Source organism: Triturus cristatus, chromosome 7 (assembly GCF_964204655.1).
Source record: "Triturus cristatus chromosome 7, aTriCri1.1, whole genome shotgun sequence".
Lineage (NCBI taxonomy): Eukaryota > Metazoa > Chordata > Amphibia > Caudata > Salamandridae > Triturus > Triturus cristatus.
Genome location: NC_140590.1, coordinates 782,188,547 through 782,205,120, shown reverse-complemented (window position 1 = coordinate 782,205,120; position 16,574 = coordinate 782,188,547). Strand labels below are relative to the sequence as shown.

Genomic DNA, 16,574 nt, shown 5'->3' with positions numbered 1-16,574 from the left:
GTGGGGGGATAAAAGGTTGATCTCGGTCTTAAGTCGGTGTGGATATCATCGTCAGAAGGTCTTTCTTTTCCCATAAAGAAAGCCTTCAACCGAATTTTTCTGAAGAACTCCCCCAACTCACAGCGTAGACGGAATTTATCCAGTGGGTGGTTGGGACAAAGCCCAACGCCTTCTCCAGGACCGTTTTTTCATCTGTAGTGAGGGTGACATCTGTCAGATTAACCTCTAGTCCTTCATATTGCTTTTGCCCGGTTTTTGACCCCTGGTGTTCCTCCTTGTGTTCATTGAGCTCTGATCTTCTTCCCATGGGATTCTTTTGGTCCCTCTTCTTCCTCGTTTGCCTCTCCTTCCGCCCTGACCTAAAAAATGCTGGTTGAAGTCAGGCTGATAGTATGGGCCTGTGGGAAATTGAGGGGGACCATGGAATGGGATTGGGCCAAAGGGACCGGGCCAAGGATACATCTGCTGATGTCCGTACCTCTGGTTGTAGTTTCCTCTTCGTGGTCTTCTTCCCCTTCCTTGACAGCTTTTGTTTGATCTGTCACTTGACCAGTCGTCATATTCAGAGTCAGACGATACTGTTTGTTCACTGTGTGATGATCCTGAATCTGAATGTTCCTGACCTTTGTAATCGTCTTTGATGTAGGGATATACCTTCTTGTGGCTAAACTTCTTCAGATCTTTCTGTAGTTTGTTAATTTTGCTCTGCATAAGGTAATCCTTGTGTTCACTTATTTCCTTGTTCACCTCTTCAAGTTTCTTTTTGTATAGGGTTAATTTAATCTCAGTTACCAGCGAGTCCTCGCCAGTTTTGATTTTTACCATTAGGGCGTCAGAGAGGCGTTTGGCTGTATTAATAATTAGAATAAGCCAACCGCGTGAACATCTCCACGCGATTAGAGACCACTCTTTTTTAAATTGTGGATCATCAAGGAAGTTCCTTGGTGCGTTAGTCACTAGTAAGCCTGTGGGTGCTGCATTACCACGGAGGTATTCTGTCATAATAGCCCCGTGTAATAAAACTTTCATTTGGCATCGTTTAAGTTCTTTAAGTTCATCCCAGTTTTGGACTTGAGTAAGATTCTGGTTGATATTTATGTCAGATAAAAGGGATGGCCCTGCTAGTATGGCGGATGATACATCATCTGAGTAGCCAATCCCAAATTGTTCTGCCATTTTAGTACAAACAGGGCGTTGTTACATTCTTGCTTTTATTTGCTCTGTATCCTTCCCTTCCTCTCCTCAGCCTGGAACATGGAACACAGTGCCTGCGTTGTACGTTTGATGTTCCATGTTCCAGGGTCGACAGTTGAACAGTGCATCTGGGAGTTTTCTTCGTGCTGTGCCTCCTTATTGTACTTCCAATAAATCTATCCATTTTTTATACATTTTGCTGCTTTTTACTTAACAGGCGTATATTATGATTGTAATGGAGACGGTGACAAGTGTCGAGCGAGACCGAATTTACAGGAGAGATACTTGAGCAATGTAGTGAGTTCTTTTACAGAAAATGTCTGTGAGCAAACCCTACAGCTGTGCGCTGCGCTAGTCATGTATACACAAAAGGGCTAATGAAAGATTTTTTCAATGCCTGGAGGGTAGAGAGGATTCTGGGTCAGAGTAATTCCTCCCAAGTTCAATCAGTTGACCACAAATAAATTACTCTAACTGACCATCCAGTGGTCGGTAAAGGTGCACTATCATGGGAAGATGTGAAGAATAAAGTGGGGGAATATATAACTTCACCAAAAGGTGAGCAAGGAAGCACTTCCTTTTTGTTTAGTTACCCGCACACACCCTAGTGGTGTCATGCTTCATCATCGGGTCACCCCGACGCCTATAAGTTGGGGTGGGCTCGACCACAGTGTTGGGAGCTCTTTGAAGAAGTTAAAGACCAGGGGGGCTGAAAGATTAAAAAACCTCATGCAGATCCCCAGTTTCCCTTTATTTTTGGGTCTGTCTGGGTTAATAAAAATACTTTAAAAAATGGGTCTGTTGGGAGTATTATGGTCCTAAGACCCTGGTGCCAACATGTTTCAGTCCGTACGTGGCCGTAAAGGTCCTGGACTTTCTTCAGGGCAAAGTAGGCCTCCCTAGGGGGCAAGAGAGGGAATTCCCTATCCTGTCCGTGAATCAAGGGCAGAGTAGCTGCTCCATGTGTATGTGACCGATAATCAATCTATCATACGTAGTACTCCATCTGAAAAGAGAACAGAAAACAAAACAACAACATACACTTGTATGAATACATAGTGGTAGTTCCAAAATTCTGTGTCCCATATACGTGCTTTGGAAAAAGACCGAGACCACATGTGCCACTACGTGACAGATATATCGTGTGGTGGCGATTTTGCTCGCATACTAACAATTGGTTCATGCCAGTTGGTGCGTGTTTATCAAAGTAAAAATCTCTGTATCTCGCTCTCATTCATCACTCATTCCGTATCCGTGAGGAAAATATACAATAGCCGTGTGCAATTATCGTTATCACACTTTGTTGAAGTATACACAGTACACACAAACATATGTTCTGACCCAAATTTCGGAGAGTTCCCGTGTCTCAGGGGACCGCGAGGCTTGTAGGGGTAGCTCTATAGTCAAACCCTATCGTTAGACCCCCGGGGGGAGAGAGAAGTTTGGAAATAGAGTGTAAGGAAAAAATGCTCTACAAGACGCTATCAATGGCAAAGCTCCATATGAGGGGAAATGCTGTCGCAGACCCAGTCCCTATGTTCGTGCCCAACACTTACTTCGTCAAGAGTCCTGCCCCGCCTGTACACCTGTTTGGTTTCGGTTCCCGGCTTGTGCAACACTAAGTCGGTAAACAGAGGATTCGTTCTTCCGCATCGCGCTCCAAAACGTTGGTTGGTTCAACTTCCTTAAGCACTGAAAAACTCGAACAATCAGAGGCGTGTTAGGGTGAATGAAAAGTGCATCTTCCATGTGGAATTATCTTGTTTGTACAAAGCGTGCTGTTGAGAAGCAGATGGAAGCGTTTAATAGTTAAATCTTCAGTCGAAAACCATCTTTTTCCAACGACGTTCCTAGCAGAGCTGACTAACGGTCATTTGTAGAATACTCGGGTTCCAAGGGCCTTAGGTAAGAGAAAACCGCCTTGAAATCCACCAACAAGGGGGTTGATCGGGAGAGGTAGAAAACACAAAAAGGGAAAAATAATGGGCAATTTACCATATGAGCTATCAATGGTATAAAACACCTGCATTATGCACCAGGCATGGTTTTATTAAGCTCACATCATGGAGCTGGAACTGTGAGGACCTCTAAAATATATGCATCTTGTATGTGTGATTAGCCGCGAAGTGACAGACCAGAGTATCCAAAACAGAGAAACCAACTACTCACACTATTAGCTAACTAGGGACCTTCGGGAATCTATAAACCACTGGTGCGCAGGTGCTACATGGCTTGCCAGTTGCACAGGGTCAATCCCCACCACAATGTCTCCGAGGGTGAATTTAGCAGTGGGTGTAGCCATTATTGTAGTTTTGAAAGCGATTTACCTATTTAATTGAAAGCTCTCATTGCAGGATGTAACTTGGTGCGTCGTTGTAACCAAACAGCATGTATTTTTCTGTCCCATTTATCCTTACGCCCCAGTTTTTGAAGGGCTGTTACCAATAGTGAGGTACATTATCTCATCTCTTCGTTCAGTCCATGAGTGTGAGCTTGGTTTCTGAAAAAAACTGACTTACCAGCACTCAGGGCTTTTTCATATGAAATTTGGTAATTCCTACTGCTACTACCAACACAATTATATTGTGCCTAATGCCTTGGGGTCCCTAGGCGCTAAGTGCCCAAGAAGCAAGAAGGAAACCGTATAGGAGATAATGGTCTGTTTTGCCATTGGGCTTTATAGAGAGGAGTACAATTGCAAAACTGCCTCTTTGATACATTTCCACAGTTTGTTTCAACTTTGGAATTTTTAGACATTCAAGACTTTTCGCTATCAGTTTGCAATAGTATTTTATTTGAGTCTTATTTCTCACAGGATTGAACTATTCTGAGATGCTGATCGTCTGTATTATATGTTTCAGTCAGTCTTGAAAGTCAGCCTGTGTAGGATTCGAATATTTCTTAAACTATGGTCACCAAGAAGGCAGCTTTCAATGTTACCAGTTTAGTAGCACTGCCTGTTGGACTAGTTACCATCAGGAATCTGCACTCACAGAACCAGGGAGACTTAATGGCCTTTTAGATGCACGTTGTCTGCAAAGCAGCCCCCTGGTCTACGTTCCATACTTTCTCTTGAGTATTGAATATTAGTTCCAGAGTTAATGTGCCTTCAGGAGAACATCTTTAGATATATCTATCTGGAAAGTATAAAAGGAGCAGACAGCCATATAAGTATAAGGTACTCAAATGAAAAGATTGGTAGACTCAGTCCGCCAGCCCTTCATTGATACAACATGGCCACCATACTCTGCTCCTGGTATTTATAGATGTAGCACCTGGTTAGATAGATAGTAAAGGAACTCATGTTGACAAGAGACGGAAAGGAGAGAGGAGTTAAGCAGATGAGTAAAAGGGGTAGAGAAGTACCTCCAATCCATCAGCTGAACTCAGGAGTAGGCAGGCCTTGGAGAGGACATGCCAACCTGTGAGACTGAGCTAAATCTGCACCAGATGTAGGAGTACCAAGTGGGACTATTGTCCAAGGGGCAAAAATAGAGCAGCTCCAGCACACATGCTAGCTACACAGCACAAGAAACACACTACATGATACATAGCATAACTGTATGCCTTACCTCACACAACATGAGACAAGCATACTTTTATTGTAAAATGTACACTAGAAGACACGTGCAGCATAGACTGCACAGTTGGAAGACGCTCCAGACGGCATATTACTACAGAGACATGTCACACTGGCCAACGCATTCTAAAAGCAAATATTGTGAAGAAAAAACACACTAGGTGACATCCACTGGAAAAAAAATTCTTTTTTACCAAAGTACGGGATAAGTACTACATATAGGCACGTTCCAGAACTACTTTATGGAACTCGGGCCCGCATGCACATTTAAACCAGACTATGTGGCATCAGTAATATGCATACATTGTTAAAAGAAAATACATCAAAGAACACATGCTGCAGTGTGTACATTAAACCACTTCAAGTGGACACTAAAGCATCTTAAGTTTCCTTTTTAGAAAAATTTAAGGAAATGTAGTAAATATATACTGTAAAAACACATAAAATACAAGTGCAGCCACTGCAATGTGCACCTACTGTCAAAACACACTTAGAGATACAGGCAGTGTAAATGTAATGACAAAAACAAAACAGCAGACACATGCAGTGTACCTATATTGTCATAAACACAGTAGTAGACGCATGCCATACATGAGCGTTGTCAAAACACACTAGAGGCTACAATCACTATATGTAATATTGACACACCAAAGCAAACATGCATGTACAGTCGAAAACACAGTAGGCACACACATGTTACATATGTGCTGTCAAAAGGTCTGCAATAAGTGTGTGGACTACTTGGCTCATACAATGAAACACAGTGCAGCACATATGCTGTACAGCTGTATTGTCAAAGGACCCACTGAGCCCACACCGCATGATGAGAGCTTTGCACAGGTATCTTCCATATAGGTATTTTCAGAGCAATAAGTATAGCTCACATCTTGTCCTGTAGCAAGAGATGTGCTGTCTGACACACTCAACATGACAATTAGGGTGTGCTTGTTCTGTATGGGACAGAGTGCTACATTAAGTTTGTTACAGCTTATACTGCAGTGTGGAGCTACACAAGAGTATTGTAATGAAAAGATTAATGTACTTATGTCACAAAATGGTTGATGTTTTGCTGATGTGTGATCTGTCTATAACATATGTGTGCGCACACACATACACACACCCCTCTCCCACCGCAGTGACCTCTCTGTGACATTGAAGCACTAAGTGCAGACCACTGGTTTAAATGTTCTTTTCCAGTTTCACTGCACTGTCTCTGACTCCACAAGGGAACACTCTTTCACAGCTACCTCTTAGTATGACATCTCAAAAATGTCTTTTCTGAGGCTACAGAAGATATCACAAGTTCTTTGGGTATAAATATGGCTCTTATGTGGATTAAGACATCTCAGAGCAGTCACTTTGCACGTTAAGATTGGTTTATAGTTGTCTAATTATATTTGTTATGGGATCTCTGTCACAGAGACCGGGCAATATCTTGGATTGTCCATCACCATTTATCCCTTGCATGAGTTATGGTATTATGCACACTCCTCTGTCTCATTTGGCCTAGTATCCCTGTCTGTGCACTGGTCAAGTGGAAGGGCTATGGACTTAGGAGGGCCGGTGCAGCATGCTGGGATCGACATCACAGATATCGAACCAACGGCTGTTGATTTTACTATGAGGCAGAAGCCCTTTGGTGGGCAATGAGCCGTTGACTCGTCGGTCCCGGTCATTCACCATTTTCCAATAGAAGTTGCCTTTGATGAAGAAGGTGGCCTTGAAGCTGTAGGAGAAGTACACCGCATCAATATTTCCCTGTGGATGGTCCTCTGGATCCACTGCTGGGAACACTTCAACAATGCTCTTCGGGAAACTCTGTACTTGATGATTGAGCTCCACATTGAATGCCGTAACCTGGAATGATAGAAATATTCAGAGAAGGGATTCAGTGCCACTAACTCATGCAAAGGGGTGAGACAGCTTCAGACAATAATTCTTTGTGTTGATAGGAATTCAGAGGGAGATACGGTCTCCAATGAGCTCATTGGATATGATAGAGGGTCAAACCAGCCTTGCTGCAGGTTGGCAGCTTTGTATTTCATCAGCACCCTCAGCTCCAGAATACTGTCCTAAGGCAGGATAGCTTCAATGTGTCTAAAGATAAGGTGCTGGTAGTGGGCCTAATGGGGTCTACTCAGGACACCTGATGGAAGACCAGCCGGTCAGTGCAACCTGGATCAAGAAGCTAGATATGGAGTAGCCGTTGCCCAAAGGTGCTCACATTGCCCTTGCCCCAATCTGTGAACTGTAAGCCTGCCATCTTGAACTCCCCTGCCTTTAGCACCGACCTTAAATGGGTGCCTGCTATACTTACATTTGACCTTATTTCTAAGGTTCTAGTTACAGCTGTAGACTCTTGGTTTCCAGAGCAGGAGTCACAGTTTAGTTTACACCTTTGTAGAAAAAGGAAGACTGTTCCAGTTCATGCCCTAGTTGGGACCTTTGTTGAATAATCGAAATCGAAAAGCTGTACTGATGTATCATTACAACCAGCCCCTTTTACAGTAATTTTATGATAGTTTTTGTTTCCCTTTATCCATCTGTCAATCAATCAATAACACTTTATTCTGCCCTTTTGGCCATAAAAACACCTATACAAATATAATTATTTAAAACACCAACATAAGACCAAGATAAAAGGTATCACCTAGAAACAAACGTACGTTAAGAAGATGCATTGCACAATACCATGTTCTGAGAAGCGGGATTCGGAAACTATACAGCCCAGGTGGCACCATCAAAGTTTCTCTTACAACGAATAATCATAAAGTTGGAGGCAAAACTGAGATACAGTAATGGTACGTCAAAGCAACTGATTTTTGTGGCCCAACAGATATAACTGATCACTGAATAGCAGGTAGATTCCAATTCTAAATGCTGTAAAAATTGGAAGCCTTCTTTGTGAGATACAAATCCCTGTGCTTGCAAAATTGGATGCAGGAAGCGTATTCTTGGGGTATCATACAATTTTTAAAAAAAGCATAAAATGAACAGTTGATTGTAATGAATACGAATCACATTGGCAACAGGGCAGGGAGGCTGATAAACAACTTGTTAATGGGAAGACAACTAAAAAGTGCAAAGTGCATAGCCTCAAATGTGTAAGGTAAAATTTTAACTCTGGTGTGCAATTCATGATAAGTAGGACTCTGACAAATCGGTGGTCGAAATCGGTAAGTATCTCAGGACAAAATCCATGGTATACAATCTGGCCCGTCTGGCTTTCCCACAGGACTGGTAAAATCACAACTTTACTAAGCCCTTGGTATTAAGGTGAGTACTGGGAGGTGAATTAAAGTAATTAGGCCTGTCAATGTCTTGAAAGGCCAGCTTAACATAAGTAAGCCGGGGAATTTGGGTCATGTTGTGTAACCTCATACAGTCCTCCAGGACCAGACGAGAAAAACCAGCCTCGGGAGAGGACCATATTTTAATCCTCAAAAGCAGGGGAGCTATTTTCACCATGTCCTCCAAGTAGGGAATTCTCAGTTCTGCATGTATAATATGACTTGCAATAGTTTTGGGAACAGGTAAAAGCCTACATATGAATTTATTTTCTTGTGTTTGAAGGCACCTTAAGTTGACATAACCCTAAACTCCTGCCCCATATATCCCCATTGGGAGACATTTGCTTTTGTACAACGAAACCAGCTGTTTGATGGTTAATTTCCCAATTTCCCTGCAAATCCAAAAACTGTCCCTGCAAGCTTCTGTTCTCTTTGGGTAAGTAGATTGTTGCATTTTAAGTTAGCCTCAAATAAAATACCCAAGTAATTAAAATTGGGGACCATGACATTTGGAATTCCCCAATAAAAAAAATTCGGGAACATATGTTCTTGGGACCGCAGGTCGTAATATACGATTTTTGATTATTCACCTTTAGGTCATGGTTACCCATACAATAATTTAAAGAATCAAGCAGGATCTGGAGGCCGTTTGCTGTGCACGCTATTAAAACCGCATCATCGGTGTATAAAAGGACAGCAACTAGGCGAGGTCCAACCTTAAGGAGGTCTTTTTCTGGTTTTGACAAGCACTGAGTCCAGGGCATTGATATCAAATAAAAATAAAAAGGGAGCTAAAATGCATCCCTGCCTTACACTACAGGTTGACCGGATCGGCTTAGTGCAATCTCCATTTTGATTGAAACGCACTTTAATAGTGGTGTCCCAGTGCAGCCGCCTGATCAGGTCTAACAGGGGAACGTCAATAACCGCCTTTTCCATCAGGTCCCAAAGTTTTGTACTATTCACCAGGTCAAAAGCACAGGAGAGGTCCATGAGGGCCATATGTATCGAACCTCTCCTGGTTTTGACATATTTACTCATCATTAGGAATAGGTTTAAAGATTGTTCCACCGTGCCCAGACCTGTTCGGAAACCATATTGGACAGGTAAAAAAAAGGAATTAGCCTCACCTGAGTCTTCCAACTTCTTAAGAATGACTCTCCCCCAAATCTTAAAAAATGCATCCAACAACTAAATGGGGCTTCAGCAAGCTGGGAGATTCATGTCCCCTTTTTTAAAAATGGGCACAATTATTGCTTCCTGCCATGATTTCATCAGGGATCCCTTTATTCCAGGCCGGAACACAGTTGTCAGTAAAGGGACCCAAAAAGTAGGGTTATGTCTATATAAATCAATGGGGATGATGTCAGGGCCCGGCACTTTCCCAGCCGGAGATCTTAAGATAGCCCTTTATCCGTCATGGTATAGAGATTCTGGTGCGATAGTCATTTGCACTACCTGCATGAAATCCGAAACTGCAGGCGACTTTAAGTATCTAATTGAGGTTTTATTAGTTAGCGACAACTATGGCTGTGGGACTCAACCTGCAGGGAACACATTCTCATGACCCCATATGGACTTCTTGTCTGTCCACGGCGCAAGGCTGGTCTTGGACTCAGCCTCGGGGCACAGATGTGACAGTCAGTCACAGTGTGTAACAGACTTGGCCCAATGATGGGATGAAGTGGCTGGGCACAAAGGTAACGCAATGTAATATAGCACAATTTTTATATAATGCACATTCACCAGTTGCACGGCCCCTTAATGCTTTTATTTGCAGATATATGTGCCTGTGGTTATGGATTAGCCCCAAGAGTGTCATCCGTAGTAAGTATCCAGTGGGAATGCCACTTCCAATAAAGTGAGAGTAATGTTGAGTTGAGTGTTGAGTTTTTCTTGTAGCTATATTCCAAAGAAGGACGGTTAGTTGCGACCTGCTGTGTGAAGTCTTTTAGGATTGTCTATCTGGAGTGCATCGTAGTGAGGGTGGGTTGTTTGACTCTACGTCTAAATTATTTCAGCAATGTTGGTTGGTCCGTCTGCTTGTGTCCTCATAGACTTTGAACTGTGTAGGGTATCTTTATACTTTCCTACTTATTTTGAGATTGTGTGTGGAAAGAAAGCAGATGATTCTACTGCTGAGAGTTTTTAAGTTATTCTGATATTGTCTGCTCTCCTTAGCTGTGATTTGCTTAAAGCAATGCGATCATGCTAATCTACATCGAACTGTGCCCCTGTTCTCTGGGGTCTGTCCATGTCTGTCTTGTTATCCTGAGTACCTGCTTGCAGAAAATGTGCGATTCCAAAGCATCTTAATTCCTTGATTTTATTTGGTGGTCGCTGTTGTGAGCTCTCACCTGCTTTGGCAGTTTCTCCCATTCTCTCGACAGTTACATTTATATGCTCTTTCCTGGGAGCTCAGTATCATGCTTTGAGATTGTTGGTAGGGAATGAGATAACACAGGGTGTGATCACAGTTGAGACCTTGTGTGTCAATGGTTTGTAGAGGTATTGGGAAGTGAAGTTGTTTTGGTGTATCAGTCGGGTAATCTGCTATAAAATAAGGCTGGTGAGGAAGGATGCGCATGAATTCATGGGGAGGATGATGGAGTTATGAAGAATGAGGAATGCAGATGATAGCTGAGAGGGGTTGGTGGACCTAGCAGCAGAGAATGAAACGTGAGGAGGGCAGAGTTTGGAAAGAGTGAAGGGTCAGCAGATAAGGTATAGAAAAGGATGGTGTGGTGAGGGACAAATGTAGCAAAGGCAGACGCTAGGGGATGTGTGGTGTGGAGGGATGATATGAGCAGATAGAGTTTAAAAAAAACGTTAAAGAAGGGATGTGTTTGAGCTAGGGTTAAGGAGTAGGTTTTGTGAGTTGACAGTCATGGAGGAGAGGGCATTTTGAGGGTGGAGTAATAAATGGAAAAAAAGAGAGTGGCGAAAGGAGTTGATGGGAAGGAGTGAGCAGACAGAATTTTTATAGAATGGTTGCGGAAAGATAACAGTGAGGATTGATAGCAGGGGTATCCTATGAGAGCCAATGGTATTTATGGGAAGGGGCAAAGGAGAGCGATATTGTTGGGTGGGCAGGGGTGAGTTAAGGATCTGAGACTTGGGGGGGGGCTGGGCATGTGAAAGGGAAATAAATCTGGGAAGAATAGGGAGCTACCATCTGTATCAAAGGGTTGAGGGAGTACAATGGAAAGAAGTAGTTGTGTGGTGGGAAGCATGTGGGAGGTTGAAGAGGGGTAGTGGAAATAGGGTTGAGAGGGAGGGTGTTGGAGAGGAAGGTGGTTGGAAAGGGAGTAGGCCAAGGAATAGTGTTAGGGAAGGGTGAAAGAGAGGAGTTGTGGTGTGCGGTGTTTAAGGGAGTGAGTGGAATGAAGGTGTTGAAGGGAAGCAAGCAGGATAGGAGAGGTTTGGAAGATGGCAGGGTGAGAGGATATGGGGGGAGATGGGCTTCCGGATGAAGCCTGTAGATTCACCATGTCCAGCAAGCAAAAATTAGCCTAGAATCTAAAACAGCTCAAGCCCTCTCACAAAGTTCATCGGACACAACAAGCTTGAGCACTGTGGAAGACTAGCAGAAGGAAGCATCCACCAAGGAAGATATCAAGGACTTAATCACGGACTACCACTCGATGCAGACAGAAGTGACTGGCTCGATTACTGAGCTAAAAAATTGCTCTGATGAAGTTGCATAAAGAATCTGCAAACTCGAGGAAGCCCAACATGTGAAAGGCTTGGCAGATTCCTATATGCAAAGGTGTTGGGGTTGGAGAAGAGAGAGTAGGAACTATCTCACAAACTGGGCACTGTTAAAAACAGGAAAACATTCCTGAAGAGAGAAAGCAAACACCTAGAGAGGTGGAACTTAATATCATGGAAAATAGTAACCATATATTTGTGGATGAATTAGGGGGGGGGGGGGTCTTAACAAACTCCTAAACTGTGCTCGTATGGAAATCAATAGGTTAAGGCACCCATGAGTCATAGCTAAATTCCACGATTACAGAGAGAAGGCTAAAATGCTTTCCACAATGAGGGGACGGGGTCACAGGTGACGATCTTTTAATATATACTCCATACACCTACTCGATGTGTAGAGAAAGCAGAACATTGATGCAAGGGTTGAGCAGGAAACTATTTAAATATTGGCAGAGGTTCCCATTTTCTCTGTCCTTTACGATACTAGGTGGAAGCTTCTGGTTATCTGTCTCATCCATACCACAAGTATCACAGATGAGTTGACAGGGAGAGTGGGCCCATCTTCTTGGAAGAACCTAGGTCATAGGGGAGTAAGAGCAGTGGTACCATCTATCAGAGAGTCCAGAGAGCCTCAATGTTCTTTAGACCCAATGTTCCATTCCTAGCAAAGAACACAGAGGGAGATTTGAAGAGATGGTGATGATAGAGAGGAAGCTGAGGGCATGGGAAGAACCATGAGGAATACAGAGTAGTTCTAAATTAGACTCAGGTGATAAACTTCAGACAAATAAGATCAGTGTTAGGAAACATTAGTGTGTTTAGACATTACATACTGTGGATAATATGTTGTACAGGTTACCATTGTATGGTTCCTAAGGTCTTAGGTTTGTAGTGTTCTGAGGGGGGGCAATTGGCGTAGTTTGCGGTATCCTATAGTAGATTATTAAGTGTAGAAATGGACTTAGGAAAAGGCGATGAAGCGATTAAAGGTCCCACCTTGGCTATTGCTTGTTGCATGTGGTAAGGAATGTTGGCCGAGGGTGGAAGTGAGGAGTGATGATGAGACGTGGCGGCTCCTCCGCTAAGGCAGAGGACCGTCGCCCCACTGCTATTTCACCAGTGCGAAAAAGAAAATGATAATAACTACTTTATTATCATTTTCGTTTTCTATGCAGGAGTCGGAAAGGGGCTTGCTCCGTGACGCCAGAGTAGGGGAGGAGTGGTTTGCACTCCTCTAAGTGCACATAACAGTTTGGCCAGCCCTCTAGGGCCGGCCAAACCGTCATGCCCACTTGGCATATTCTCCATTGGACTGTGTTGCACAGCCCTGTGAAGAACATGCCCAGCCTCCCCAAGCACTGCCTGAGTGTCCTAACAAGACACTTAGACCAATCACGATGGTGCTTCTGCAGCGTCGTGATTGGCTGAGAGAGTCTGGAAGCCTAGGTGCTTCCAGTGCTTCCAGCAGACAGAGGAGAGGCATGCGGCGGCGGGAGAGGCATGCATTGGCGCAGCAGACAAGGGTAAGTTCATTTGAGTAATTTTGTTTTAATCCCGCTCACTGCCCACGTTCCGAGCGAGCCGCCACTGGTGATGAATTTACTTTCCTTAGCAATTCTGTGTTATAACGCTGTCTGCAGGAGCCAGAGTCTAAGTAATAGAACATTCAAACTTCTGATACTGACTGTGGGGAAGATGACAATGACTGAAATCATTTCTGATGCATGAAGTATTATGTATTTTTATGTTCCTGATGTTGCAAATAAATGGTATCCAAAAAGTAGAGAAAAATGGGAAACCATCTGCTGTTTGGAAAGAAGAGGAATTTGGTATCTGTGGAGATTTGGAAATATGTTGCTGACTTTGGGAAACGTATTGCCATTGGAAGTCAAACAAGTGACCAAATATAAATAAACCTTAACAAAGAAGTTTACCTTTATATACAAGTTGGCTGTTTGGTGTCTGAACTAAGTGATTATTGATTGGCATAGACTACATTATAGCTATTGTGAATAAAGGACTATTGTTTGTGTAACCACACCGAATTTCAATGTGATATAATCTTTGAATGAATATTTCAATATACTTACAAGAAACCTTTTATCAGATACCATGTGTAGCTTATGTATGGCAGTAGGAATCTGTGTGTGTTTGTGCCTGAGTACTGGGGCCAGTGGGATCCATTTTGGGTGCCCCTGATTTAGTATGGCACAAGATAGAAGATGATATTAGCTTCCCAGACAGTGAAAGTGTATTGGCTGCATTCCTCTGGCTGGATGGTGGAGATTGAGACACTGAAGTGAGGAGGAAGGAGGGAGGACTACCTTTAGAAATTAAGTGAGGGCCTTGCTAGCAAAGGGCTGCTGATTCCTGATTAGTAGTAGGTGTGAGGAGTGGTTCTGCAATTTCTGTAATTCAATGTGATTAAGTTTGTAGGCAGGGGCCTTCCTTTTGTCTCTCTCCAATCAGTGCTTCAGGAAGGCTAATGACAGGTAGGTGAAGAGCTCTTACACTTCATTGTGCCCCCATCACTTTGCATAAAGGCAGTGTCTGTTGTGCAGCCTGGAAATGACATGTGAAAGAAAACCAACTCAAAATGGTTTTGAACCTTTTACAGTGGAACCACATCCCCATTCTGGAAAATGTGTTGAAAGTGTGATCAAAGCCACCCACTTTGTTCCATTTCTGTGTTCTTCATGGCAAAGGGAAGGAGTGCTCCACACGTACTATTTGAGTTGCTGTGGAATCATGGCCTGCCGGATAGCCAGTCTCCCAAAAGTGAGGGAACATCACCTGAAACTTGCACTTTTTACTGGAGGAGTTGAAGGTCTGCCTAAACTGCCTCTGCCTAAACTGCCTAAAATCCTGCCTGCCTGCTGAGCGAGGGAAGCAGTGTGCCTAGCCCCACAGGAGAAGAGGCTGTTAATGAGGAGAAATCCAAAGTGTTTCAGTAGGGAGGAGGCCCCAGAGAAAGCTGACTTTCCCCAGAGTGGGAAGCCAGGAGTTACTCATGTCATGAAGGCGTCACCCGGTCACTCTACTCAGATTCCATGTAAGCTGCATTTAAGACTGTACCTGAACTACTTGTGTCACCAGGCAGAATGCTGAGGACTGGTGCCAAAGTGTAGGAAATGATTGTCACTGCTGAGCGACAAGCCTTAGCTGGCCAGAGGCAGCAAATGCTAGAGGACACCATTGTGAGGAGATCGACCCAGAGGCTGCAACTGGCACCAAGGACATTGCTGTAGCAGGTGAGGATGACCGCCACTGCTGAGACTGGGTGTTGCTGCTCAGGCTGCCCATCCTATTAGAGCTGAGAACATTGTCCTGAGCAAGGCAGTAGCGGAGCAAGCAAGTCTTCAACCCTGGTGCAAGTAAAGAAAATGACCCCTTATACTGCTATAGGGGTAGAGAAATTCAGCAATTGTCAAGGTTCAATGTGCCCCTCAAGGCTCTGGACCCCGAGCCACTGCACCGCTGCACCAACAGTTGCTACTCCCCTGGCCAGTCATACAAAATTACCCGCTCGAGCCGGATAAGCCACCACAATGAAGTACCCATGCTTAGGTGTAACCAGTGGTTTTTAAACAACTAATTTTCAGAATCCCTGCACGTATAGCATGTTTGTGATTTTTCAACAAATCGTACCAGAAAGAAAAGTAAATCACCAACGGGCACTTACATTGTTCCCTGTGAAGAAGTAGATGAGGCCCTCTCCCCTGTCGAAGACAGCTGCGTCGATGGGCCCATGGATGCCGGGGAAGGCGTCGCTGATTGACTGGGGATAGCTATTTCCCTCCGCATCCTTTGTGAAAGCCATATCCTTCTCCGGGTCATAACGCCACACCTGGTTACCTGATGATACAGAAAGACTAATTTTAGGCCTGTTTGCTGACACACTCATTCCTGGGGACTTTTTATTATCAAATGCGTGAAGAAGCAGCACATATATGCACAGACTCTACATCTACAATGTGCATGACCCTTAATGGTCTTATGTGCAGGCACTCTGTAGGCACAGGCTCCGTTCTGCACATTTATTGTTATTCTGCTACCACTGGTGCTATGGACTGCAGGAGGGGTGTAGCTTAGTGACACTTGGGAGTTGTGAATCTCAAATTTCCCATCTAAAAAAGAAGTGGGCTGGAGGATGGAGGGGTGAGATGACCAAGGTTTGGGATGGACTGTTTCCATTGAAAACAGAGTCAATACTGATTTGTAATAATGGGCCTCTGTCTAGATGTGAACAGTGTGCGAAAAATGATTGGTTGAAATACTAGCCTTAGCGATTGCTGCTGGTTAGAGTATTTGCAAGAATTCATCCCATCACCTGGATTGCCAGTAGCATACCTGGAAATCTGAGTGGTACAGCTTTCCAAGCCTACAAGTCCAATGTTTGTGAATTCCAAGAGTAGTAAATTCACACCTATTCAATGAGTACTTTTATGGGTGCAGATTTACTTTTCTTTGGTAAATCCAGTCACTATATATATATGTATTTAAGTTTCTGCCCGCAAAAAATGAACAAGATCTCCATGACCAAGTGTGATGTATCTGTTCAACAGGATCTGAACATTAGGTCGACGTGTGTTTCGGTGGCATGAAGGGAGTAGTACCGCCACAGCGCGTTTCATGCCACCGAAACGCGCGTCGACCTAATGTTCAGATTCTGTTGAACATACACATCACACTTGGTCGTGGAGATCTTGCAAACTTAAGTCTCCCCTTTTCCTAGATGCGTTTTTTTTTATTTTTTGTGAATGCTGTATGAGTCTGTATGTGTCTGGATGAGTTTTGTA

The 16,574-nt window shown here is 43.7% G+C and overlaps 1 protein-coding gene across 1 annotated transcript in view; it reads right to left on the bottom strand.

The window, feature by feature from the left end:
• Positions 1-4,816: 4,816 nt before the first annotated feature.
• The window catches only part of LOC146810553 (matrix metalloproteinase-21-like), a 118,724-nt gene continuing 106,966 nt past the window's right edge, over positions 4,817-16,574 (bottom strand). Inside the window, exons 7-8 of the mRNA XM_085617586.1 lie at positions 15,458-15,630; positions 4,817-6,631 (exon numbers count right to left, since the gene is read on the bottom strand). Coding sequence (XP_085473712.1) covers positions 6,326-6,631; positions 15,458-15,630 — 479 coding nt within the window. The 3' untranslated portion in view covers positions 4,817-6,325. The remainder of the gene's footprint in view (positions 6,632-15,457; positions 15,631-16,574) is intronic.